The sequence below is a fragment of the Poecilia mexicana genome, unplaced genomic scaffold (assembly GCF_051168715.1).
Source record: "Poecilia mexicana isolate PSO_F unplaced genomic scaffold, ASM5116871v1 scaffold_15, whole genome shotgun sequence".
In the NCBI taxonomy this organism is placed as follows: domain Eukaryota; kingdom Metazoa; phylum Chordata; class Actinopteri; order Cyprinodontiformes; family Poeciliidae; genus Poecilia; species Poecilia mexicana.
In genome coordinates this window covers 10,904,421-10,931,387 of record NW_028263384.1, presented here as the reverse complement: position 1 = coordinate 10,931,387, position 26,967 = coordinate 10,904,421, and the positions used below count along the sequence as shown (strand labels likewise).

The window sequence follows — 26,967 nt, the reverse complement described above, 5'->3', positions numbered from 1 at the left end:
GGGAGCTCACACCAGACCTGTTTACCCACCAATTAGCATCAGACAGATCGCCAGAAAGTTCCAGCAGTCAGCTATAGAGTGGTGGTGGTGATGAAGAGGAGGGTGACAAAAACCAAAGATAGGGAAGCAAAAAAGACAAGAGAGCTAAACATTTGGCATCTGGTTGCTCATGCTTCTCTCCATTACCTTCCAAGGCAAAGAGGACACACAGGATAAACGGATTAAAACGTCTACTTCTTTAGGTTGGAGCACGGGGGGCTGGAGGGAGGGACTGGATCGACTTTAACTTGACTTAAATTCAAACTGAAGTTAGTAAATCAAATTAATGTGGTTTAGGCAGCCCACGCCATTCTGCTCACCCAATTAAAAGTAAGCACAAAATGGCTACCACCAAATGAAAGCATAAAAACAGGCAGCGAAAGGAGAAGTGTCAGCGGGAAGCCAACCTGGAGCAGGTGTTTGGGGCGCCGGCATGAGCAGAGGCTGGATACGGAGGGCTGGGGCCGCTCAGATCTCCTTGGGCGATAATCTGCCAGCCAGTTAATTGGTGAATGGTCTCTGGAACTTGTTTGGGCCTTTGAGGCAATAGACTGAATGTTCAGTTAGCAGATAGCTGCGCCTGTTTGTGTATGCATGGCCCGCTGCACTGCAGGACAGCTTGATAAGTATGGCGGGAGCTGCATGGGCCAGCGGCCTAAGGTAGGCTGGAATGGCTCTGGGGCTGCAGCCAGGTACAGTGGCTGCTGGGTAAGTGGGAGGTGGCAGAGGCGGCGGCTGGCCGGCTAGCTGGCTGGAGCCGTGAGGAAGGAAAAAAGGGAGCCCAGTCCGCACAGCCTGCTTAAGTGGGCACTATTCAAGCTGTTGCCCATTAGATGTGGGGAGCCCGGGCCTGACCAAGCGCAGAGTTTGCTGCACCCCATGGTGAAGCCGGCATCTCACGCCAGAACCACCAAATGCCGCGGTTCATCAAAGGACGAGCACAAATTAAACTCAGACGGTGTACTTGGAGGAATCAGAAGAAAGTTGCCGATGCCAGACACCCCGACCTCCAGTTACACTCACTCAGGTACAAACACACACAATTCAGGATTAAATGACAAGAAAAGAAAATCACCTGATTTTCCCATCAGATTTTTTATAACATTCTGGATATTTAAGTGCAAAGTATTCATGTTGTTGGACTGGACTGGATTGTCAGTGGGTTGGACCAATCATTAAAGAACATGTTGAATGTTGAATTCCAACTTCTGATTAAGAGGAAAATAAATCACTATCTCAACTATTTAAGATCTAAATCTATAACACTTCTGTCAAACCAGAACTGGAGAATCCCACTATAAATACAGGCTCTTAAAAGCACAGTTTGGGAGCTTTGATAACTTTATTCTGTGTGGGAATAGGAATAAAATAGCAGTCGCAATGCTTTACTTGACAACTAACCGGAGTCCGTTTTAAAATCACCATCTAACAGGTGTGAAATCAACATGAAAATAAACAGACTGTAAACTGAGCCTGCAGCTCAAACACAAGTTTTGTTCACGGCAAAGAAAACCAACTGCCCTTGGATCCTGATGATTATGGTGAGTTCATCAAAAAGAACCAGAGAAATCTAAATCAATCGAATGCAAATCAATCTGATTTGAGGTCACACTTCTACTATTCCTATGTATTCATCTACAACTTCACAAATAAAGCATCTCATGGAGCACCTTCAAATTATAATCAATCATCTAGAAGCAAGCATAGGAAACCTGTCCAGGCAATAATTAAGGAAGCAGCTAAGGCCAGTGGTACTGGAGGAGCTGCATACATTCACAGCTCAGGTAGGAGAATCAGTGGTAAACCATCTATTGGTTGTGCTGCGAGATGAAGAAAGCCCTGAGAAGCCCTGCAATTTGTAGATGCTATATTTAATGTGTAGTAAAGTTGCTCTGATTGTGCAAAACTCACAAATTATTGCTAGCTAAGCTTGAGATATAAAAAAAAAATAAAAAATGGGCCAAAATTTGCTGTCTAAATGTGGAAATGTGGAGACATTTAGTAAAACGCTTGAAACTGAAGAATTCAAAAGTTTATTTTACCGTAAATGCATACAAACATTTAAGATTTTAATTGGTAAAATTATAAACTGAGAACCATGAAGGCCTTTCCTTCAAAATTACAATTATGCATTACCTTGTGCTGGTCTACCACATAAAATAAATTGAAGTTTGTGCGTGGGACGTGACAAAATGTAAAGATACACAGGTCTGGACTTATTCCAAAGCATTACAAGATCCAGTTTTGTAACTTTGATCAAATAAAACAAGACTGCAAACATTCCTGTGGTGTGGTGGTAGTGTCATATATAAACCACATCTGTTTGTTCTTAAACCACAACGATGATTCATTCTTGCCGAGCGCCACTGCAGCTATCTGTGACGGACTGCATCACTCAGACCTGCATCCATATTCAACAGTTTGTGGTGCAGAACTACAAAGATGCTTTCTGCTTACAGTATGCAAGTGTGCCTGTTCGCATTGGTAACTGAGACATGATTAGCCAGAGGCCTTGTGAAGGCCTGTCTTCTGGTTCTGCCAACAATAATAAGAGCACGGCAGAGGAAATACAGCGACATATTGAGCGTTTGCTGTGAAGCAGCACACAATAAACATCTGAATTATTTTGTGTAAAAGAAAATCCATGTGTCATTTTTTTTTCTTTTTTCTTTCTTGGTAGCAAACACCTCGGTGCGTTTTAGCACATTTTCGTTAAACCTCTGGGTGATGCAAATCAATCACTCTGTGCTTGTTTTCTTTTTTTTTTCCCTCTTCATGTCGCTGTTCCACCAAATTAAACAAACAAATCAAATACAGGCGGAGCTGGATGGAGCCTGAGAGCCTGTCTGCAGCGTGCCCGGTTCTTAATTCTACCTATCTGTCCGTCTATCCGTCCAGAGCGTCTCCATCTATGCCTGATCTAGTTTTTCTGCTGTTTCCATCGCTCCCTCCTCATCCTCCTCCCACCCTTTTTTTCCTGTAACTAAACTGGCTGTGTCTCTCTCCATCTGCTGGTTCTTCCTTCAGCGGCCCTGCACCTGTTCACACCTCCTCTCCTGTTGGCCACCTCTTCCCCTTCCCCCCCCCACCCTCGTCTCCCTCCCTCTTTGCTCGGTGCGATGCTGCCAGGCCCGCTCCTGGCTCGGTTAGCCTCTCTGTCATTCAATCCATCTGTCAGCAAGTCAACTTTGTTTACAGCGGGTGGCCCGAGCTTCGTTTCTTCTTCAAGGAACGCTAAAGGCCCATCTTCCCCCCTGCTGTCATGAAGGTTAGCGGTAAGCCAATTTTACCCCCCCCCCCCTCCCCAAAAGAAGAAAAAGGAAAAAAAAGGCAGAAAACCGCAACGGTTAATTATTATCTCCACCCCGAAAGTTTGGACAATGCTGCAAATCTGATCATCTTAAAATGCAGTTCGGTGCTTGTTAACGGCTGTGGGCATTTACACGGGGGTAGCAGCAAACAGAGACAAACATTTTGCTGCGGCAGCACACGTTCCCACAGAGAGGAGCCCAGCTCTAGATTGAAGTAATTAGCTGCTGATTGGCCTCTGTCATCATCTCGTCTAGTCACAAAACAGAGCGAGAGAAGTTTAAAAATCTTAATTGGCACAGGCGACTGATGGTCTTAACACAAGAGAAGCAGCCTGGCAGCGCAGGCATCTGTGATTATTTTAAAAATAAACACGCAGCATACGTACAATATGCTCCCACACCGACCCAATCCACAACGCCGGACTCAACGTCAATGTCAAATCTGTGCCCTGCAGAGAGGGTTGTGGTTAACATATGTGGAAATGTTGAAGGTCAGATTTATGCAAAAAGTACTCATTAATTAGGTTATATTGTAGCAATTTGGACAGTCAAAGAAAAAGAAAAAAAAACTAGATTTTTGCATTCATGTGACGAGCCCTTGCAGAAAGCCTTTATTGTAACTTCAGATTGGCCTGAAATAATGTTTACGACATTATTTGTTGTTTATGACTGGCGCGGGTATAAAACTGTGAATGTAAGTAAAAAACATTTCTTTAAAGTATTGTTTTTCCTACTAGTTTGGAACTCAAAAGGCTTTCAAAATAAATGCATTCTAGAGTTTTTCTGCTTGTCCGAAAACTCAGACAAGCAGTCAGTTAATTTGTTGAAAATGGCAAAAAAAAAAAATAATAATAATTATAGAAACAAGGAAGACACTATTGCCTCAATCGGACAATATGGACACTAATAATCAAATGTATAATGATGTAAACATGTTGATACTTGTCCACAGTAATTGTTCAAAGAAAAAGGTCTGTAAAAAAAAAAACAATGTTTGTCTACTTTGAGATCTTGAGCAGAAAATGCATCAAGCTGTGGTACCTTTTTCCGTTTTGTATTTATCTCTTTCTGAAAAGTTGAACAGAGTTTTAGAAAAAGAGAAAACTATTGATCCTATTCCAGCCTTTGCGCTGTAATGTTTTTGTGTTCAGCACCTGATGACGTCCCAATGAGGTGGCTTCGCTAAGCTAATGCTACAGTTAGTCATGGAGTTACAAGACAGGAAAACACAGAGAACCTAGTGGAAGCCTAAATGAATCTCTCAAGCCTGATCATCTTAATTAATACTTAAGACCAGTTTTGTTTTTCTTTCTCTACCAGTGACAAAGACAAAAACCATCTTATTATTGTAACTTTTGTTGCTTTTAGTTCAGAACTCAAAAGAGAGAAACCAACAAACATCCAGTGACTCCCTGCAGAGACCTGTGGCCAGATTGAGCAGGTTTTGTGCCAGCATGTCTCATCCACTGACCCGAGAATCGGGCAGTTCAAAACCACAGGTCCAGGAACCAGGTCCGGTTCACTGAGAGGTGACTTAAAGTTCGGGTCAATAGTAAAGCCTTTGCTTGAGGATTTCTGGTAATGGAACCTGCTAGACCTCAATGGTCGTCCTCCTTTGAAACGTTTTCTTAGACTGCATTCAACTACAAATTATGTCTAAAACTTTGCATAACAGTCCAGAGAAAGAGATGCATTGATAAGTCTTGGACCGATAAAGTAAGACATTAAACCGGCCAATAATACTCTCAATATTCATTCTCTGTCCCCTTGACTCACCAGGTTTCTTGTTTGTTGATGTTATGTTTAGTTTTTTTTTAATATCATTAAAACAAATCTGTGTTATGACTAACAGATTTAGTCACAACATAATTATTTCATTTCATTTGAAGTGTCAATGTCACTCTAAAAGTTGTATTGTGTAGAATGGATGTCACCTTTTTTCTCCCTGATTATGAAAAATCATTTATTACCCTTCAGACTGATGGATAAAAAGAAGAGAATTTGATTTAATAATAATATTTTGAAAGAACATTATTAAGAACAAAGAACATAATTAGGAAAAACAAATGTGCCTGTCATAGCACAAAGTTGTGCTAAAACATTAGGGAAACTGAATTATACTCCGAGTGCTGAGCTCGTTTCAGCTGTGTTGAAATTTACTTCACACCTGAGACATCAGTAATAATGTCTGAAACACAACTCACCTTCCCAAACTGTCATGATAACGGGGCCAACCAGCAGGAAGGCACAGGCACCATTTCAGTCTGCTAACCCATCCCGCATTTCTTCCTTTCAAGCCTTCTGCCAATTTCTCCTAGGCCAATTATTTTAATTAGTTTTGTTGTTCAAGTGTCAGAAAGTGAGTTTTCCTTTTAAATGCAATTCAAACAGCGTGTTCTTAAAAAGTTACAATGTGCATTCAGTGTAGATGAAACAGACGAGGTGTTATACAGACAAAAACGAAGCATATGTTGGTCCAAAGTAGGTAAATATTGTAAGTTAAGTTGACGTTCATATTTGCAGTGGCACAGTAGTTAGCAGTGTTGACAAGAAGGTCCTGGGTTCAAATCCCAATCTAGGCTATTTCAGTATAAAGTTTGCATGTTCTTCTATTGTTCTTTCCGAGTACTTGGGTTTCCTCCTGTAGTACAGAACCATAAAGCTGAACTTAACCAGCCGCTGTAAATTGGCATTATATCTGTGGGTTCGGATGGTTGTTTTTCCTGTGATTTATTGGTGATCTCTGAGAAATAGTATAGTAATCAGATGCTTTCTCATCACCATTAAGTCCTAATGTGGTCTGATTCAAATTCTACCAGGCTTCATGAGGGACTGGACCTGCTTTTACATTGACTTCAGATTACTTTTGTTGCAAGTTAGTGCTTTAAAAATAAGTAATTTGGAACAAACAAAATTGAATAAAGTAAAAAATTAAAAATGAACTGAATAGGAAGCGTGGAGTCTCAAACTGAAAACTAAAATAAAAACATTTCTATTTCTTATATTTGATAAGTTCACTTATCCAGTTATATCTGAGGTTCAAAGCACTTGTAAATCCTTAATATTTTGCAAATCTGAAGGCTTAGACTGACTACATTTCTTGGGAAAATTGCTGTATTTGGTATTTTTTCAAAAAATCAATAAATGTTTTCTGTTTTAGAAATGATATAAAAACGAAATATTTTTTATATTGACTTCAGATATTATTTACTATTACAAAGATAATCCTTTAAAAACCCGCTGATCTTTCTGTCAGTTTCCGTTTAACTTTTCCACATTGTTTTTCCTTTCCTGCCTCTCTGTTGACTTTTCTGCATCTTGAGTTTTGCTCCTTCTTCTGAGCATCTCCTGGTACAACCAGATGATGGAGACACCGCAACACAAAGCATGAGACCTGGTTACTGCTGTGGACGTAAAGGGAAACAAAGACAAGGCTGAGGACTGAAGGCAATAGTTTAAACAAAACACAAGCAAAGAGATGCTATATGAAAGATAAAAAGCCATAAAAAGCTAAAAAAAAAAAAAAATACGAGAGATGAATGAGGTAAGAGAGTGACAGTGATAAAAGAAAGCAATGAGGGGAAAGGAGGAGCAGAGAGAGGATCTGTCATGTTGGATGAAAGCTGTGCCTACTGGGCAGTGGGCACTGTGTAAAGCCACTGATGCTGCCACCCACACAGCAGGGGTGTGTGAAGGCACGAAGTTGACCAGATGACACACACACACACACACACAGTAATTATTTAAAATCCATGAATATGCCACATAATGGAAACAGTGGAACTCTTTTATAATGTACAAACTCCTGCACAGCTCCTAAGAAACTGAAAAAAATAAATAAATAAATCAACCTTGGCGGAAACTAGGTGTAGCACATTGAGGGATCTAAAAGAAAGAGGCAAGCAGAGGATCAGGTGAAGACAGCAGACAGAGGGCTGGTGGACAGAGGGCTGGTGCTCTGTTTCGCTCTGTCCTCCAGCAGTAGTGTGTGTATGTAGGCCAGTGTCCCAGGGCACACTTGGCTGGGGTGGCAACAGTTGTAGCCGACAGATTTGCCTCCACGTTGCCTGAGGTCTCACAGTCAGCGATCTGCCTATTGTTTCGTTACCCGGCCCCACCGAACGGACAGATGACAACAACTCGTTCTGAGAGTCTTCGTGCTTAAAGAGAGGCGCAACTACTGAATCTGAAACGTGTGAACTTGAAAGGTTTAGACACAAATTAAGTAAGTGTGTGTATTGAGTGAAAAAGGCAACGATGTACAACCACAAAGCTTGCAAGACCCAAGAGAGAAGTGAAAGGGAAACCGCTTCGTGATTTAAAAAGAAAACCTTCATGATCACCAAAGACGTCTGTGGAGATCCTGAGTGGACCGATGTGAGCAAAGTGAACTTTATGGAAAAAGCGTTTTCCTTTACGTCTTTAGAAAAACATGTTTACTGAGATGGTGGTGATGGTGTGAAGGTTTGGGATGTTTTGCTCCTTCGTGATCTGAACGGCTTGTTGAACGGCTTGATGAAACCTGGATCCTGCTTTCTCCGAGAAAATCCTGAAGGAGAATCGCTGGCTATCAGTTTTATTATGTTAAGCTTGTGCTCTTTTGTGTGTGCGCGGCGCTAGTGTAAAAATATTTTGAATGATGAATATGCATAGAAAAAACAGATAATAGAGTGTTGAGGAAGAAAAGAAATCTGGATTCCTAGTTACACCTAAAGAACTGAAAGTAATTTCCTCAGGATCAACAAACTACCACTGAACCTAATTGAAAATGTTTCATCTCATCCTCATGAACTCAAATAGGGATGAACTGATGTAAAAATTTGGACTGGCTGATACTATTGTTATGGCCAATCACCAATATTTAGCGACATTATATAGATTTCAGTTCTCTTTTGATACCGCTGACTGCACCACTGCTTCTGTGCTTCAGTTGTTCTCATTGACACATGACCAAACAAATAATATCAGTTGTTAATAGTTTGATTTATCAGATGATACCGATATGCTAAAAAATTACCAATATCGGTTGAAATCGATCTCAGTGGCGATATACCGAGCATCCCTAAACCCAATATCATGCATCGCTTAGTCTCTCTGACTAGATGCATCATCACACCCAAAGCCTGGGTAAAATATTGAAGTAGTGGAGGCAAGTTTCCATCAAAAACAGGAGCAAGAGTTTTAAGCACCTACATCCAAGATACAGCAAATGTAGCATGATATAAGCTTAAAGTTTAACGCTTAAAGAGTGACGGTATAATCAGAAGTAGGAACAGTCTGAATTGCCAGAGTGATTTTTTTTACTTCCTGGACCATTTATCCTTTCTACAACGTATATTTATATAATATTTATAAAGACTTTGAAGAACATAAGTTTTTATATTGACCTTAAACTGGTTTCCACAAATAAATGACAAAGGTTTCAGTCCCGTGATAAGCTAAGTCCACAACAAGTCACCAACCACGACAGAATCAAAGCAATAAAAAATATTATTTAAAAACATAAGTAGGTCTCAACAGATTGAGTGAGACAGACAGAAGCGGAGAGATGGAGGGAGGTGAGGAGCAGGATGGCAGAGAGGGCACTCTGACAGCGAGGAGGGAAGAACGCAGCAAGGTCTCGTCACCGGGCCAACGGGCCCACCACTGTCAACATCATGCCACTCTGCGGTGCACATACACATACGAGCACACGGCTGGCCCACAGCCCTCCCAGCTGCCCTATCCGTAACTGTCTGATTAGTTGTGCTAAGCAGCCCCTCCCCTGCCAACCATGGTGCCATCTGCTACCCAACAACATGGCCGCCGACCAGAGAAGCACACACGCCCATAAACACACACACAGAGATGCACAACAAGCCCTGTACCTGGCACTGCCCTGCTGCCATTTCTCCCTCTCTCTCTCTCACACACACATTAAACTTCACAGACACAGGTGTAGCCCAAAGGTATCAACACATAACATTCCCCCAAAGAGATGCACACAAACTCATCAAACTGCTCGCAAACACACACATCAACACACAACCACGCTCTGAGAATGTGCACGCAAACACACACAAACAGAGCTGCTGCAGAAGGCAGTGCATGTCTGCATGTGGTGACAGAGGTTAGACACTGTTAATGCCAGGTAGCAAGAGTGACGGCGTGTTCAAATGTGTGAGCTTTCGCTGGCAGCGCTCAGACGTTCATTATGGCCCCCGCTCCTCCTGAGCGGCTGCAGCCCGCGTGGCGCCCCGGCCCTTTTATTCCGGGCCGTGATTGGACAAGTGCCTCCCGCGGAGTTGGTTTGCAGCAGTTTTGTTGCGCCCAGATTTCGCTCGCTGCTCAAAGCGAGCCTCTGGCGGGACGAGGCATCTGCTGCCTCACCTTCCTCATTTACACTTCTCCGCCCTCGCACACACACTCAGCTCGATTCACCGCCTTTCCAGGCCTCTCTGTCACGAGTCGGAACTGAGGAGGGGGAGAGAAATGAGAACAAAGTCAAGGTGCAGAGTGAGGAGCAGCGTGGCATGTTTAATCGAGTTCTGTGCGAAGTTTTGCATAGGAAGGTCGCAGCAGATGGTCACGAGATCTGTCTCCAAGACTGTCTCTGAGTGTCCATCTTAGGATTTTAGAGTCTCAGAGAGAAGAACAGAAATACAAAAATTACTTCCATCTTAAATTGTCATTTTGTTTGTTTCTTCAATAGTTTCTTCAATAAACTACATCATTTATCATTATTATCATCATCATATCAACTTCAATGGTTAATATCAAGTCAAACAGCTAAACCAACTTGTTTTACTCTTTGACAAAATGTTGTGACATCAAAGTGGGAAAGGATATAATCAATGACGTTTTATACCAACAGGAGAAAGATATCTTAGTCAAACCTTTAATGTCATTTCTGCTTTCAAAACTTCATAAATTTTATTTTTTTATGCAAAACGTCCAAAATTAAATAGTTGTTTTTGTGTGTTGTTTGAAGGACACAAGTCTAATTCAACCTGAATCTGAAGTAGCAAAATGACACTTCTTAGGTCTTTAGACATGAGCAATTAGTAAGTACATCAAAAACAAAAGTATAAATGGGTAAAACGCTAAAGGTGAGGTGTGATGTGGCAGCTCAAATAACTTCTTTTTTCATATTTCAGACAAGTTTCATTAATCCAGGCCCATCTACTTTACTGGCATTGGGTTTTCATTAACAAGTTTGTTTTTCAGCTCTATATCAGTGAATGAGATTTTATGAACTGTTCTTTTCACCCTGAACCCTAAGTTTGGTGAGAGTAACCATCTTACTAATGTTTTTGACCAGCTCCGTTCTCTGCTGTCACTCTCATGAACATGAATGCCTGATTTCATGGGGATAACAGAACCGGTGGAAGATTTGGTGCCTCGCAGATACCGAACTTATCCCGAACCAAAGTAGGCGGCCAGCCATGAATCCCTAACGCATGCAAATGCACAACCACCACTCGTTTCTGTCTGGCATGTGTGGGGACAGAAGTTATGCTGGTCGCTTTTTCAGGACGGCCTTTGGGATGTGCGAACACAACAAAGGGAAGATACGAGGCCGGATGGAGGCAAGAAAAGGAGGAAAGAAAGTAAAGAAAGACTGGAGCAAACAAACAAACCAAACTTTGTAAAGCCCTCTGCTGGGCTGGGGCCGGGACTGGAGCGAGTGTGTGCGCACACGCGAGGCGATGTGAACAGAGTGCTGGGGATTAGGACAGATCCTGGGCTGTCCAACTCACAGCTGGCTGATGATCCAATCCTGGAGCACAGCGCAGCGCACCAGCCGCCGTGGGACCCCCGCGTGCGTGCCTGCATCTGCGGGTGTGTGAGAGCCTGCGTGTGCAGGCATGTGGGTTCAGCTGATGTGCATATCAGCGTGCAAGTCTGTGGAAATGCTCTTGAACAAATACACGCGCAAGTGTGAGTTTGCACAGTGAGGAAGGGAGGGCTAATAAAATTTAAATAGCTGCCTATGCTTCTGTCCACTATTTGGAGGCCAGCTATGATCACTCGGCTCATGAATGGGGAGCGGAATGAAAGAGGGGAAGGAAGAAGTTGCAAAAAGATAATCAAAATCCTGCTTTTGAACTCGGAGGCTGATAAAATAAATGGCTTCCAGCTTAGCTGCAGTGGATCTCACACTCCTGCTACAATCCGCACAGCAATGCATACGAGCCCTCTAAAGCTACAAAGGCTCACAAAGGCTTTGTAGATGGCAAGAACAGAGGGCATGAGTATGAATAAAGTGAATGTGTTCCCCAAAAACCTTTATAAAAACAGAGAAGAGGAAGAAATACAGCATTGCTATGGCAATAGATCGTGACTGGTTGTGTGTTTAAGGTCGACGTCCTGCAGGAAGGTGAACCTTTTCCTTAGTCTCAAGTCTTTTGTCGTTTCGAACAGGTTTTCTTCCAGGATTTCCCTTTATTTAGCTTCATTCATTTTCCCATTAGCTCTGAACAGCTTTGCTGAACCTGCTTTAGAAAAACCTCCCCACATCATGATGCTGCCACCACCATGTTTCACTGTGTCAAGGAAAGAGTCATCACAATATGTGCAGTGTACATTTTCCTCCAGTCGCAGGATTTTGCATAAAGGCCAAAAGTTCATCTCAGGCCCCAACTAACCAGATCATTTTCTTTTTCTTCTACACGTTTCTAATGGTTTTCTTTCTTGTGGAAGTCCATTAATGATAGTTATCCTAAATTCTCCAACCTGAGATGTGGACCTCAACCCCCGAGTCCTTCACCCGGGTTTATACGTTTGACCTACTTTTTGTAGGTGTAACATATTTAATGATTTAAATGAAATGCATTAAATCTAACTGTTGTGATGTGATAAAATGAAACAGTTTAAGAGATGACTTTCTGACCTGAGCCCCCTAGTTGGACCCTTTCAGGTTAAAGAAAGACCAAAAACAAAAATTAACTCCCAAATCTACGGCCAGCTTTCATAATACATTTTCCCTCAAGCAGTAGGACATAAAATAAAGTCTTCTTTTTTTTTTTTTAGAAACAACATGATGTCGACACCTCTAGAAACAGAAACTGGATGAACAGAAGCATTTTAATAATGTCTGAAAAGAACGCAGTGGCATCATAATCCCACTCTCCATTTGTTGCCGTGTAAACAGATATGTTCCCAACACAGACAAAAACTTTAACTGTTAGGTAACAAAATAAATCCACAAAAATAAAACTTGCCTAATTAGTGTGCATTGTAAATTTATATAGGGTATTTAATATGCAATTTAAATGTACTGAATGTAAGATTTGAGACTTGTTCTGTCAATTTATCCAATTAACTCACAAAAATACTCAACTACTAAAAAAGAAAACCTGGCCGGTCACCGTATAGTTTACGTTTCTTATGTGCACAAAATGCAGGAAGAAAAGGTGAAACAGCAACACATGGATACAAAATGGGGTCGTATTTCTGAAAAGGTAAACTTGTCCAAGCCCAGGTTTGTCGGATTTTGATTGATGTGATTTCCATGTTTTAAATGTTGCACTGATTTGTTTAAAACACAAGAATAATAAGTTGTTAAAAGAGAAATACTTTAACATAAATTAAAATTAGAAGTGGCCTTTGCTTATAATGACCAAAATTGAATTTTAATGGCTGCATCCAAGGCCAAGTCAACAGCTGTCAAACACCTAGTACGCGTCTGAGGACAGATAAAACTATAAACTCTCTCATGCACATACTGACACACGCGGCATAAAACGCTTCAGTACAGTGGCTCCTCCAATGCAGGTCAAAGTCATTGTGTTTGCCACATTAATATGCACATCATTCTCCACAGCTGGTGGAAAAATCACACACCCACACTCTCACACACACCGTTCGTTTCAGGCTTTAAACGCACAAGGGCCCACCATGGAGCCAATGTGTAAGTGCTGGCAAGCTGACAGACCAACACACTTTAGCACAGATTAGAGCAAGAAGCTGAAGCGGACGCCGACACACACGCACCAACACACAAACGCACACCGATCACGCAAACTAGCACCCCACAGCCCCCAGCACCACGGGACACTTCTGCCACATCTGTGCCCATCTCACACACGTCGGCTGTGGGCAACGGGGGCGAGACAGAGTCCTGAGTGGCTGGCGTGGTCTGGCAGAGCTTGGCAGGGAATGGTGAGGGGGAAACAGAAGCCGGCAGAGGACAGGAGAAACAGAGAGAAAAGAAAGAAAAAGAGAGGAAAGGAAAGGAAAGGAAAGGAAAGGAAAGGAAAGGAAAGGAAAGGAAAGGAAAGGAAAGGAAAGGAAAGGAAAGGAAAGGAAAGGAAAGGAAAGGAAAAGAAAGGAAAGGAAAGGAAAGGAAAGGAAAGGAAAGGAAAGGAAAGGAAAGGAAAGGAAAGGAAAGGAAAGGAAAGGAAAGGAAAGGAAAGGAAAGGAAAGGAAAGGAGAAGGGGAAGGAAAGGAGAAGGGGAAGGGCAAAGAAAAGGAGAGGGAAAAGAGAAAGGTAAGGGAAACGTGTGTAGTAGTTCAAGTGAAATAATTACTCCTTTTATTTTAATCATAGGAGAGGTTTAAGTTATTAAGGAGCATGAGGAAGAATCTCAAAACGTAAAAAACATTGAGCTGGAAGAGGAAAAAACAGATAATCATTCAGATAAATATGTGGAATAAACATCTAAAAACAATATCTGAGGAATTAGGAGGTAAGAAAAAAAAAATACAGAAGGAAAACAGACAGAGAGGGCCGGTAGCGCCCGCAGCGAGGACGGGTGCAGAGCTCAGGCGGGTGGCACGGAGGCCAGGCTGTCCAGTGACCATCAGCCGCGCTGTTGTGCTTGTGTGTGTTGAGGCGTGTGTGTGTGTGTGTGCGCGCCAGGGATAGGAGAAAGGCTTAGGCGACATTTTGGCTCTGCTGGAGCTGCTGCTGGGCTGGGCACTGGCCTGGTGGCACGAAGCGGTGCGTGTGCGTGTGTGTGAGCGTGTTTATTGCATTATGTTGTGGCATGCTTAACAGGATTAGAGGTGACCTAGTGAGGTCCAGTTGGTACCGGGACCGCCACACAGCGGCGCGCATGCACATTTGTGTGTGTGTGTGGCTTGTATAATAGGATTAACCGTTACCTGGTGCGGTACAGTTGGTGTGCTGGTCTGAACTGGACTGGGCTGAGCTGGGCAGGAGCTGGGCAGAGGGGAGTGCTGTGTGCCCGTGTGTGTGTGTGTGTGTGTGTGTGTGTGTGTGTGTGTGTGTGTGTGTGTGTGTGTGTGTGTGTGTGTGTGCGCGAGTGTGTGTGAGTGTGGTGGCATGTATAATAGGATTAGGTACTACCTGGTGAGGTGCAGTTGGCGCTGGGCATTTGCCAGCTGTTCTTCCAGGCTCAGAGCTTTGGACTGCCATTGGCTCCCAACCCTTTGGGCCGCCTCCAAACGCTGCCGACAGCAAACCAGCTCTGAGCTCAGACTTTCCACTTCCTGTCCCACAGAGAGGGAAGAAGAGGAGTTAGCGGAGGTGAGGAAATCTTTCACAACACCCGTCTTCTGCCGTCACACATTAAACACAATAAACCAAGATTACAAACTCATGGAGACTTGATAAGTCAAGATGACAAATAATGGTGTTACGATGCACATATTTCATAAGAAACAAATAAATAAAGCAAAAGATGAGTTCTACCAAAACTATTTAACTTCCAACTCCCACAATAACAGAGGAAGAAAACTGTGACCAGGATTAGAGATAAACTACAAATAAAGTCTGAAGAAGAGTATAGACTAGGCGGAAAGTACTTGATGTCCCTGCATGTGGTGGATAAACAAAAAGTCACTGTTAGGGAAGATGTCTGTTCACAAACTGCTGTGTCCGAGCCAAGTTGTATGGTAGGAAAACATGGATAGTTATGTCCGGAGGAACACTGGAGAGGCAAACAATCCACGTTGCCTGAGGTCTAGAGAGACATTTCTGATGATTTAGGAAACAATGTCATCTGCTGGTGTTGGTCTCCTTGTTTGATCGAGTTCACAGTCGAAGCAGCCGTCTAACAGAGTAATACAAAGCATTTCATGGTTCCCTCTACTGACAACCTTTATGGGATTCTGATTTAGTTTTCCAGCTGGGATAAACACCTGCCCACACTGTCAAAGGTACCAACACCTGCTTTAAGCATAACAGTGTTACTGTGCTTGATTAGCCAGCAAGACAGCCTGATCTAAACTCCACAGTTTAGAGAAGCTATAAAGTATTTTCAAGGGGAAGACGTGAGATCAACAGTGAAGACAAGCTGAAGGCACATGGGTTTCCTTAGCACCTTTTACAATGAATCACTGACATAAATTAACTTTCTGCTGATTGCCTATTATTTTAAGATTAACCTTGAATTTTATGCACAATATTAAAAGTTTCAAAATAATTACATGCCATCCCCTGGATGAGATTTTGTGGTGACTGTGGGTTGAGTCGTCGTCTTGCGATCGGAAGGTTGTAGGTTTGATCCCTCCTGCCGCATGTCAATGTGCCTCTGGGCAACAAGACACTTAACCCTAAATTACCTACCGATCCGTGTAAATGTAGGATCGGTAGGTAAACACCAGGATCCACACTGGTGTTTGAAAGTGTGAATGGGTGAATGTGACTCTAGTGTAAAGCGCTTTGAGTGGTCAAAATGTTTGGAAAAGCGCTATATAAGTTCAGTCCATTTACTGTTTTATGCTACAATTATTAGCTGAAATGATCAATTATTTTAACTCATCTGCTGTTAAAACAACATATATAAAATAGTAAATTCAGAGGCAGGATGAAAACTTACCTGTGCAGCTTTTTCGTTCTGCCTGCTCGTCTTGGCCTTCAGCTCTCTGAGCTCTCGCTCAGCCTCCTCTTTCTTCAGGCTGGCATTGCTAAGCTGATACCGCAGATCCACACATACCTGGAGAAGACAGCAAAACGATCAGGTTTTACAACACCGCCACTGATTTATAATTAAAATTACCTGGTTTCAAACTACCTCTACTTTTAACATGCTTTGACTAGGTCACCAGACCTTGACACTATACAGCTTTTCTCACTACAGCTCTCTGACCTATATAGGAGTGCATCGAAATACTTTTACCTCCCATCTTATCGAGATGCTTCAGTAAACACAACTAAAATTTTACCTAAATACATCAAAACTTAAAATGGTTAAATTCTTTGCCATTGCATTTGAGAGCAAAACCGACACTAAATAAGATGCTCTGCTGCCATCTACTGGAAACACAAGAACATTACAAGTAAACGCCGCTGGTTTCATCTGAGAGTTGAGCATTGAGACCGGCGCCTTCCCTTGATGATTATGCTGGTCATTTTCTTTTGACCGGGGAAAATGACCAGCACCAAACGTGGGTTTCAGTCTTTCTGCCGTGTCGTGCTAAAGTTTCACCTCAACTCAAACTGCGCACTGCTTTCTGTAAAAGCTTTAATAAAATGTGAAGAGTGAATGACGTTTTTCTCAAACAAATAAATCAGTGCACCTTGGCGTTGTCTTGTTCCTGATTGGTTAGCTTGCTGAGCGTGTCCTCCAGCTGATTGGTCAGTGAACTCCTATCTCTGTGTGCTCGGTCCAGCTGCCCCTCCAGCGCGGCTACCTGCTGAGACAGGCTGGATGCCTACAACACAAACAGTAACTTTAAATAACGTTTAAATGCATAATTTGAATATGAAACATGAAATGATGTCTTCATATTAAACATTGCAATGACATACTTCAATAGAATTTATTGAGATTTGTAATGGATGAATGAATCAATGATAAAATGCTTATTTTTTATTGTGGGATGAATTCATTTTCAGCTATTTGAGTCGATACTTTGTTGAATCACCTCTTGGAATATATTTGCACTTTTCACATCTTCAAAGTCATGTATCATTTTCTTCTTGATAACTAAGTTACAACCCAACACACCGAATCACAATAAAATACACTGACGTATTTGGCTTCAGGATGTACCGTTTGTGCTAGCTCTTCTTTTTGTTTGCGTGCCTCAGCCCGGCCCTCCTCTCGGGCCTCCGCCATCTTGGCCCGCACTGCATGCGCCTCTCTGTCCAGCTGTTCCCTCTGTCGCGCCAGCTCCCTGGATAACTGCTCACACTGCATCTCCACCTACTCGAGTGCAAACGGATGCAGAGAGCTTGTCAGGAGTGGTGGAGATAGAATATATTTGCAGATAACTCAGGGACAGTACGTTAAAGAATATCCAGAATGAATCCATGCGAGAAGCTACTGACCCTAGTTTTTTGTAGATTGGCTTCTTCAGCTATCTCCACAGCCTGTTTGACCTGCAGGCAGGCTGACCACTCTCTCTGCTGGGCCTCTTGTTGACTCGCTCGCACCGCACGCAGAGCTGCCAGCAACTCGTCCCGTTCCCTGACGCGCAAAAACGAAACACCATGAGCACCACGAGCTCTCTCTCCTACTGCCGACCTGGTTGAGCTGACTTTGCTTTACTTTGTGAGCCTGTCAATAGCCTGCACATGCAGATTTGCATGAGTTCCAGCCACCACCGCTTCATGCTGCGCACACTGCAGACACAACCCGGCGACGCGGGGAGCTCCGTCGGCCTTCAATGCTTCTGCAACCTGCTGCTCTTTGTGTCTCAGACAAACCTTCACCTCCTCACACTCCTTCTGACTCACTGAGAGATCCTTTCTGTTAACAGAAGCAAAACGTCTAAAAAGGTCAAAGGAAATGACGAGGGAGGGAGAATATGCTACATTCTTCTTTATGATGCATCAAACTGACCGGAGAGAGATGAGCTGAGCCTCCAAGCTTTCAGTCTGGGCCTGGTGGATCACTTTTAGCTGCTCCTTTATCAGGGACAGAAACTGAGTCATGAGATGACGTTTGTGTAACAATCTTCCAGTGAGAACATGCAGCAATTTCAAAGCAAAATTAGCAAAAAATACAAACAAAAAATGAACTCGACACCTTCTAAAACTCTGCTAAGAAGCACAAAGACTCCACCATGTGTCACACAGTTGAACTTCAACAGCATTCTGATGACAAAGGGATGAAGCCACTGCTGACTGATTGTATTAGGCTTAAGTACAAAAGTATTTGCCCCCTTTCAGGTTTCTTTTTTGCCACACTTTTGCATTTTATATCAAGGATTTGTTTTTAACATTGACTAGTAAGACTTGAGTAATACAAAAAGCAGCTTTTAAATAAGGATTTGATTGACTTATGGGAGGGGTGGAAAGCTAGCTAAACCAACCAGGAATAAACAACACTTGTCAGATCATAAATTAACTTTTAAAATTTATTAGAAAACTGAGTTCAATTTCACTGACCACACCCAGCTGACAACTACAAGATCTTGCAAAGAGTGAGTTAAACAATAAAACTTGGTTGGTGATCTGAAATATTTCAGTGTGACATAAAAGTAGAAACAGAAGCAATGGGTAAGGAGGCAAACCCTTTTTGAAAGTATTTCTATGGTTCATGTGGACTGCTTTATGCTGTTGAAGAGGCTTCCCTTTAAAATGCAAAAAAGGCTGAAACACATTTCTATGGACTTGTAAAGTTTAAAAGTGACTGGAAAACAGAAGAGAACACAATATATGTCCTTACCAGGTCATTTTTCCAGGTGTTATGCTCTGTTTTTGAGGTTATCAAGTTGTTGTTTTGCACCTAAAGAAGCCAACAGGAAATATAATGAAGCCTCTAACTAATATTATTTCATTACTTTTAAGCAATCAGGATGATAATTATTATTATATTACCATAGAATTGTGGATTGGATAATCTTTCAAAGATTGATCCACGATCCTGGATTTGAGCTCAGACTGCAGCTTCTCATTTTCAACCACCACCACTCTGATCCGCTGCTTCAGTCCCTGCAGCTCCTCCTAAAGACACAGAGTGCACAGTAAACTGGTCAAAACGTAGGCAAATTAGAATTTGTATTAAAAAATTTACATATATATTATATATAAGCATTTTAGGATGTGTATAACTCCTTCAAACAAATGCCATATTTGTCACTGGAGCATAACTATTTTATTAAATGCAGCCTTTTGAGCATGTAGGGAAAACTATATTTCACAATGTGACATAATTGTTTTGTGTGCCAAGGCAAAAGCCGCCTGCATAAAATATTACCGACAAGTTTGTCAGTAATTTCTCCCCTTAGTGAATTTGTAAAGCAAAAACAAATATATATGCAATTATTTTTCCTCCACTAAAAAATTGTACCAAAATAAAAGGTAGGATTACAAGTGTGAGATTATTGTATTGTCTTAAAAGGTAAGCTTACATTAAGGATTTTGAAAAAACAAAGTTTTAGCACAAACCTTGCAGAACTTTACTTCAGCTTCCAGGTGCTGGATGTACTCAGACTGGTCATAATTCATTGGAACCAAGTCCTGAAAGGCTGGTAAACTGGACCTGCCATCCTGACGCACTTTCTAAGGAGAAGAAAGATAAAACAGAGTCATAAAACAACGCACCAGTAGAGTACTGAATTTACAGATAACTCTGCAAGATTTTCATCATACGATTATTAAAGAGGCGTTTTATTCTAATAAACACTTCATATTAGGGAATAAAATCTGTAACAATTTAATGATACATGTCTACCTTAGATGGAGATTGCTTCCCTGAAGGGGATAAAGAGGTGGGGATTTCTCTGCCTTGCTTCAACAGGAGGCTCTTCAGCTGGTTAACTGCACACACAACAAACAAAACCAAGCCTCCAGTTCAGCTCCAACAACATGACCATTAATCTGAAGTGGCGCGCTTCAAGTACAGTGTCGATGGCAGACAGCAAATTTACAGTGTAATAGTGACTCGCCTGCTTCACTCTGAGTCTTGTGACTCCACGCTGTCTTGTCCTCCTCAGCCGCCGTGAAGACGTCACCTGCAGCGGGTCGGACATCCTCTCCATCAGGGTCCAGCTGGTCCAGAGCACTGCTCAGCTGTTGGAGGCTCTGGTTTGCCCATTCTGAATAAACACAAAGGTGAAAAGTATTTATTTATTTATAGAAAATACAATTAGAAAACACAGGAGACTTTAGAAGCTGAAGGAAAAACAAAAATGTCACTATCCTTCTGGATGGTTTGAAGGGACTAAAGTATCATGACTCAGAGAATAAATAAGCTAATAAATAACTTACATACCAGGGTTTCCCCCAGTGTATTATAAGCCTGGCTTCCCGCCATGCTTTACTAGCCCCGCCGCCAGGCTAAGCAATGCTTATGTTTATGTTTCTAGGGGGGAAAAAATCTCTTAGTTTTTTTTTTTGTTTTGTTTTTTTAAAGCCAGGCTGCAAGCGTCTCTTTTGCTCTTAGCATTTCACTAGCAGAGCAGATTTATTCCTAAATGATAGGTTTATAGTTTATGCGTTTAAACCCGACAGCGCGCGGACCAATCACACCGCTGGCGCCTCTGCGCTTTGCCTCGCGCGCTGCCGCTGCTTTACCTCAGCGGGATCGCGCGCGCCTCTTTTCACTCAAACTGGACACAGGCTGACCTGTATGGCTATTTATATAAACCTACTGTGAGGATTTATGATCCTTTGGAGAACTCTAGGTAAGAGTTTAAAACCTGCCGCGTTAGCTCTGGTTGCGCAGCTCAATGTGAACCGCAGGAATAACTTGTAGCGAATTCAGAGGTCGCATTGTGGAGCGGTGAGAATGATTTAACTTTGTGAACGAACAATTATATGCGGCGTTTACATCTCAACACGCTGTCCAGCGTGTGGCTCTGTGTCTGTCTTCAAAGTTTATGCCTGTGGTCCCGGTTGGCCGGAGCGTTTGTGGATAACGAGCAGCGCTAACCACATCATGCAGGTTCAGCCTGGTGAGGAGCTTTAACGCTCTCCTCGGAGTCACGCATCACGCAGATTTTATATTATTTTATTATTATTTTTAATATTATTTTTACGGTTACACGATGCATCAAATCATATAAAATGCGTTGTCTACTTAGAGTTAATATGAGTGGCCGCAGGACATCTGAGAAACTCGTCCCATAAACTCGACCAACCAGAATAGTTTCTGTGACGCTTATTAAAAACTCAATGGAAGAGCTACTAAAGCCACATTAGCAGCATTGAATTAAATCTCCCGTTTGTTGCGCATCTCTGCAGCAGATTTAACTCATCATGCAGGGCCGGTCCAAGGCTGTATGAGGTCTTGAGCATAATCTGATTTAGGGGCCCCTTTTGTTGCTAGAAATATCAGCACCTCTAACAGCTTCTGTGTTAGATTTAGTGAAATATGGGAGAAGGGAGTAGTTTAATTGGCCAGCCTAAAAAGCAATAAGTTATAATCGCAGTTTACTAATTTGTATTTGTAAATTCATAGATTAAACTCACAGCATCAGATTGTTGCTATGGTAACAAACAATCTAACTATGAATATTGTTATTTGAAGTTTTACAAAGTAAACTTCCCAGCTCCTTAAAATCTTGTATTTAAATATTAAACAATTTAACATAATTTAATTTATGTATGCCTAAACAATTGAATACAATTTAAAAGCATTGATAATCTCAATAAACAAGTGTTACATTTATGTATCTGTGGTCTGTTTTAAAATATTAGCATTTATGGGGCCCCTGATGGAGCCGCTGACTTAATTTGGATTAAAAAACAGAAGTGCAAATTTGTTGTTTTTAGAGTAGTTGTGGGTTTAAATAGCATTTCACTGGAGATCTAACATATAATTACACAGTAATACTTTTACATTTCCTGTCACCTTAACATCTTTTAATACAAAAACACGGTGGACAACCGGTGGACCGTCTTGGCACCCCGACCACCAGGCTTAGCAAGTTTTCTGGAGGAAGCCCTGCATACATTTGGAAATGTCTTCTTTATGTACATAAAAATAAAAGTACAATTATCAGAATTTGTCAATAGATTATTAAATAAAAATAATATAACTTAAATGTAACTTAACATGTCCGATAAAATTATTGTTAAAATATTATCCTTACAGTGTAGCTTTACTACACCACTGTACTACAGTGTCATAGTTTTTCAATTTCAATTATTTATATCATTGAAATATTATTATACTGTCTATATGTTCAGTGTATGTTCTGCATACACTGAACATGTAGAGAATTAAATGTGTTATTCTTTCTTTCCAACTTTAATATTGTACCTAGATGGAAAAATTCTTATTAATAAGAATGGATAAATAAGTCTATTTACTCTATGTTTATGTCTGAAGAATGTGATTATAATTCATTCCAAGACTGAAATAAGATGAAATGAGATCGGATTTGTCCATTATTATCATTATTGAGAATTACTATTATTAATTATAATAATTAATGTTGTTATTATTAAGTCATGCCTTAATAATACGAGTTTTTTCTCCCATGTCTCTAAACGGGCTCAGTAGGAATCTCTCAAATGAGTTCAAATATTTTGAAAATTATTCACTCAGCTCCTCTAAACTCGTATTATTTCAAGACGTCGCATTTTCTGAAAAGAGCTTTGTTTTTGTAAGAGAAAAGACATTAATGAATCACTATTTTTCGTGGAATTAAAAAGTATTTTACATCCTCTAAGCAATTGACGTCAAACATTAACAGATATCTCACTTTGAACTCATATTTTTTGTTTAACAGCTAAAACCTAAAAATTTTGTCCAGATATTGTTGCCAAGCAAACCTCCTCGAATTCAACTGCAATGAACTCTGCTTATAAATAAACGCAGAGCAGTAATTAGCCTTTTAACACATTAACAACATTTTGGCTGCTACTTAGGGAGTTAGCAAACGCGGCTCAGCAAAGTGTTAGCTTACGCCTCAGCTCCTTTTGCTTGGCTCCCAGCTGCTCTGCCTCTTCTTCATCCGAGTCAAATGGTTTCATTGAAATATTACCGTCAATAAACCACATTCAGACAGTCAATAAACCTGCTAGGCTACATACAACAACCCAACAACAGCCATCATTCCCAACACGTCATAAAGGTAACCAAGGCTCACGAAGGCGATGTTTGTTATTACACACTAGCTTTTTTACAAAAGCGGTATTCTTCATTCATATGACAGTCTACATCACCGCCCCTCCCGAATTATCACAGTGTGCTGTCGTTCATTAAATGAAGCATTCATCTTCTGGCTCGGTGAGGTTCCCACTTCCTTAAACTCGAAGTAATGATGGGAGTTGTAGTATTGTCAGGTCGCTGAATTCTACAGATTATATGGCAAGAATGTTTCTAATATTTTTCTAGGTTAAATGTGTGTTAAAAAAGAGCGACTTAAACCTTCCTAAACATCAGAGTTAATGTTGCCTTTTATTTAGGTAAGCTTTTATTTAGATAGAAACGTATTCTGGCTTATGTTTGCTTGCTTTTTTTTAAGTTAACATATGTTTTCAACTTTTCTTAAATTTTGCACAGTGACACCACCACAGGTATGATGGCTTCAAAATTATATTGCTCCATAATAAACATGTACATGCAAACTGTTGAATAATACAATAGAAATGCAATTGTTGCAGTGTTTCCCTGTAACGTACTAGTGAGGCGTCCAGGGTGTACCCTATGGACTCATGCACTGATCCATAATATCTCATCTAGCCCATCGGGACATAGGTCTCATATGAAGAAAGTGACAGGTGTGAACAAATCTTAAAGTCTTCTTTTCACATTGCCCCCTAGTGGTAAAAAGACCGCCTTTTCAACAAGCATGAAGGATTTCGGTTTAAGTAAATTTTAGACATTTGCTAAAAGAAAAAGTTGATTTAGTAACACTAAAAAATCGTAGTTTAAGTGCAATTTCAGTAGAAGCTAAAAAAAATAAAATAAAAAGCTTAGAATAGACTTGTACACTTTCCATCGTTCCATCTTACAATAAGTCAATAGGGGGCGCCATCACATTTATACCTATATCCACAAAAGTGATTGCTGATGGCAGAAAATGCTATGATGCCTTCTGTGATTATTACTGAGGAACACTTCTATATCAAACACTGACAAGCTGGCTGAAAGAGTAAAAATAATCTGAACAACTGCTTTCTTTTGAGAAAGAAGATCGGTAGTCTGCTTCTAGAGAACCAACCACACAGTAGTCGGAGCCGCTAAATTTCTAGGGTGGCCAAGTCCAGTCCTCGAGAGCCACCATCCTGCAAGTTTTAGAAGTATCCTTACTCCAACAGACCGGGATCAGCTCTACAAAGGCCTGATAACGAGCCATTCATTTAATTCAGGTGTGTTGAAGCTGGGATGCATCTGAAAGTTGCAGGATGGTAGCTCTCGAGGACTGGACTTGGCCACCCCACTATGCGAATGAATAAGCCGCCACCAGCCACCAGGGGGCGCCAAAGCTAAATCTTCAATCTCCAATGAGAATTTAAATAAGCCATACTTGCATATAATGCTTGCTTTTTTTAAATTATTATTGTATCTGTTATATTTATGCTGTAAAATTCAACTGAGAAAAAAACAAATCTGTAAGAAGAAAAAAGAAAAAGTTGCAATAACCTGGTTGGATAATAATGCACAGCCTACTTGGACTTTGTTGAAGCTTTTGACTCAGTTTCAGTAGTAAATCTTTTGAAAAAGTTTTTCAGCTTCCTACATTTTAAGATGACAATACTGTGCAAAGTTTTCCAAAACTCTCAGACTGTGAATCAATAGCTTGTTTTCCGTCTTCTCCACATAACATGGACTCTGGCTGGGCTCAAAATGTTCATATCATTTTTATCATAAAGTTACTTTGTTGGTTTTTATATGGTAAAGTTGAAAGTACTCAGGAGACACATGACTTTGACTGTTTTTTTGTTGTTGGTTTTTTTTGCAAAATTGCTCAAACTTTTTTTTTGTTTTTTTTATTTCACCTGCTCAACAGTATGTTACTGAAATAGGGAAAGCAGTGAGAATTCTGTGGGAAACGGATCTGTAAATCACTGTTGATCTGAATATTTAAGGATATTGCATAATATAGATTTTGGGGGGTTTATGATCTTTTCATAGGTGTGTGTGTGCGTGTGTGTGTGTCTGTGTACACTACATATACATATGTTCTCTTAGTACTTTGCTTTTGTGCAGGATAAAGGTCACACTACATGAAGAAAAAGTTTTGAAACTTCTTATCGCGATGTAATTTTTCTACATTACAAAACTTGCCATTTTGACAGGGATTGTGACTGTGACCTCCACCCACAGAAAATTTAAAGGTTAAGACCAAAATACCTTTTAAATACAGGCTGACAAGTGACTGTTGTTTTAGCAGCTTCATAATTGTAAGCAGAAGCTGGTTATTGTGTTTATTTCCTGACTAAATACAATATCAGTTTTCTTTTTGCCCAGGTAGCAACTAATTATGTAAAAACAGCTAACAACATCTGCCAACAATACAATAATTTTGGACATTATGTATGAATATTTAAATATCCAAATAACCTGATTATAAGTATAATGTAAGGTTTGATAGGCCAACCATCTGTTTGTCTGTCTGTCTATCTCTTGTCTTTACCCTTTGCAGAGTTGGTGCCAATCTCCAGTCACCATTGGACAAGAGGCAGGGTAAACCTTGCGCAGGTGTCCGGTCCATTGAAGGGCAACAGAGACACACCGGGCAAACAACCACATATACACACACATGCGCACAGACATACACACCCCTAAACAGCAATTACAAAGAGTTAACCTCAAAGTCATGTGTAGGATTGGAACTCATGACCACTGTGCAGACTGTGGTTTGATTTGTAAATTCATAATTTCATGTGAGGTCACATTCTGGGATGTGTTACTCAGTTAATGCATCCTTAATTGGTTGTTTCTTAATGCTCTTAAAAAGCTGATACCATTCTAAATTATTAGGTTACTGGCAAAATGCTATTATATAACCGTCTCAAAAACTTTTTTTTTATTATTGGCAGGTATGGCATGACCCACAAATACACTATTGGTAAATGCATCTGTTCTTATTGTGCTGTCCTAACTGTAGTTGGTTTAGTCTCTTGGCTGAATATGGAGGACTTCTGAAAACTGCTCCAATCTAAAAGACACAGCCTTTAACGACATCATGATTGGATGAATGTCATGATGTGTGGATGAGGTGAGGAGAGACGCAGAGACCCAGGTTGTGATGAAGATGATGATTTAATGATAAATATCCACAGAACAGAACAACGGTAAGCACAACGAACACACAACGGCACAGGGAAACACACGATGAGAATTTGACCAGAGACAAAGACAACAGGTGGGTTTAAATACACAGGGAGGGTAATGAGGGAACGAGAAACACCTGGGAACAATCAACAGGGAAGACAGTGACTCACAGGGGAACAGACTAATAAACACAGAAAAACCTCAAAATAAATACACAGAAAACACAGATCACGACAATGAACCCTTAAAGAGCTGTCATGTTTACACTGAACAAACCCCTATGTGAAGGGCCGTAGTTATTTACACTTCAATTTGAGCTGATATGTGGTCCGCTATTAATGATCCTTCCTCTGAAACAAGCAAAAAAAAAAAAAGGCGGAACATGCATGTTTGGTCTTTCCAGTCAGAGTAATCTGAGTAGTCACATTGAGTAAAAACCAAACCATTGTTCGCTTTGTTTCTTTGACATCCAAATATTCCTAATCAGTGACTTGATAAACCTCTATTTTTATTCAGTCACTGGCTGATGATCAGTTATTTAGATCTGT

The 26,967-nt window shown here is 41.0% G+C and overlaps 1 protein-coding gene across 1 annotated transcript in view; it reads right to left on the bottom strand.

Annotated features, from left to right (window-relative positions):
• The window catches only part of sdccag8 (SHH signaling and ciliogenesis regulator sdccag8), a 48,571-nt gene extending 25,288 nt beyond the window's left edge, over positions 1-23,283 (bottom strand). The window contains exons 1-13 of the mRNA XM_015003156.2: positions 23,103-23,283; positions 20,136-20,285; positions 19,922-20,007; positions 19,636-19,749; positions 19,066-19,191; positions 18,914-18,973; positions 18,086-18,150; positions 17,792-17,992; positions 17,572-17,710; positions 17,294-17,446; positions 16,818-16,952; positions 16,118-16,234; positions 14,644-14,786 (exon numbers count right to left, since the gene is read on the bottom strand). Coding sequence (XP_014858642.2) covers positions 14,644-14,786; positions 16,118-16,234; positions 16,818-16,952; positions 17,294-17,446; positions 17,572-17,710; positions 17,792-17,992; positions 18,086-18,150; positions 18,914-18,973; positions 19,066-19,191; positions 19,636-19,749; positions 19,922-20,007; positions 20,136-20,285; positions 23,103-23,196 — 1,583 coding nt within the window. The 5' untranslated portion in view covers positions 23,197-23,283. The remainder of the gene's footprint in view (positions 1-14,643; positions 14,787-16,117; positions 16,235-16,817; positions 16,953-17,293; positions 17,447-17,571; positions 17,711-17,791; positions 17,993-18,085; positions 18,151-18,913; positions 18,974-19,065; positions 19,192-19,635; positions 19,750-19,921; positions 20,008-20,135; positions 20,286-23,102) is intronic.
• Between the last annotated feature and the right edge of the window lie 3,684 nt (positions 23,284-26,967).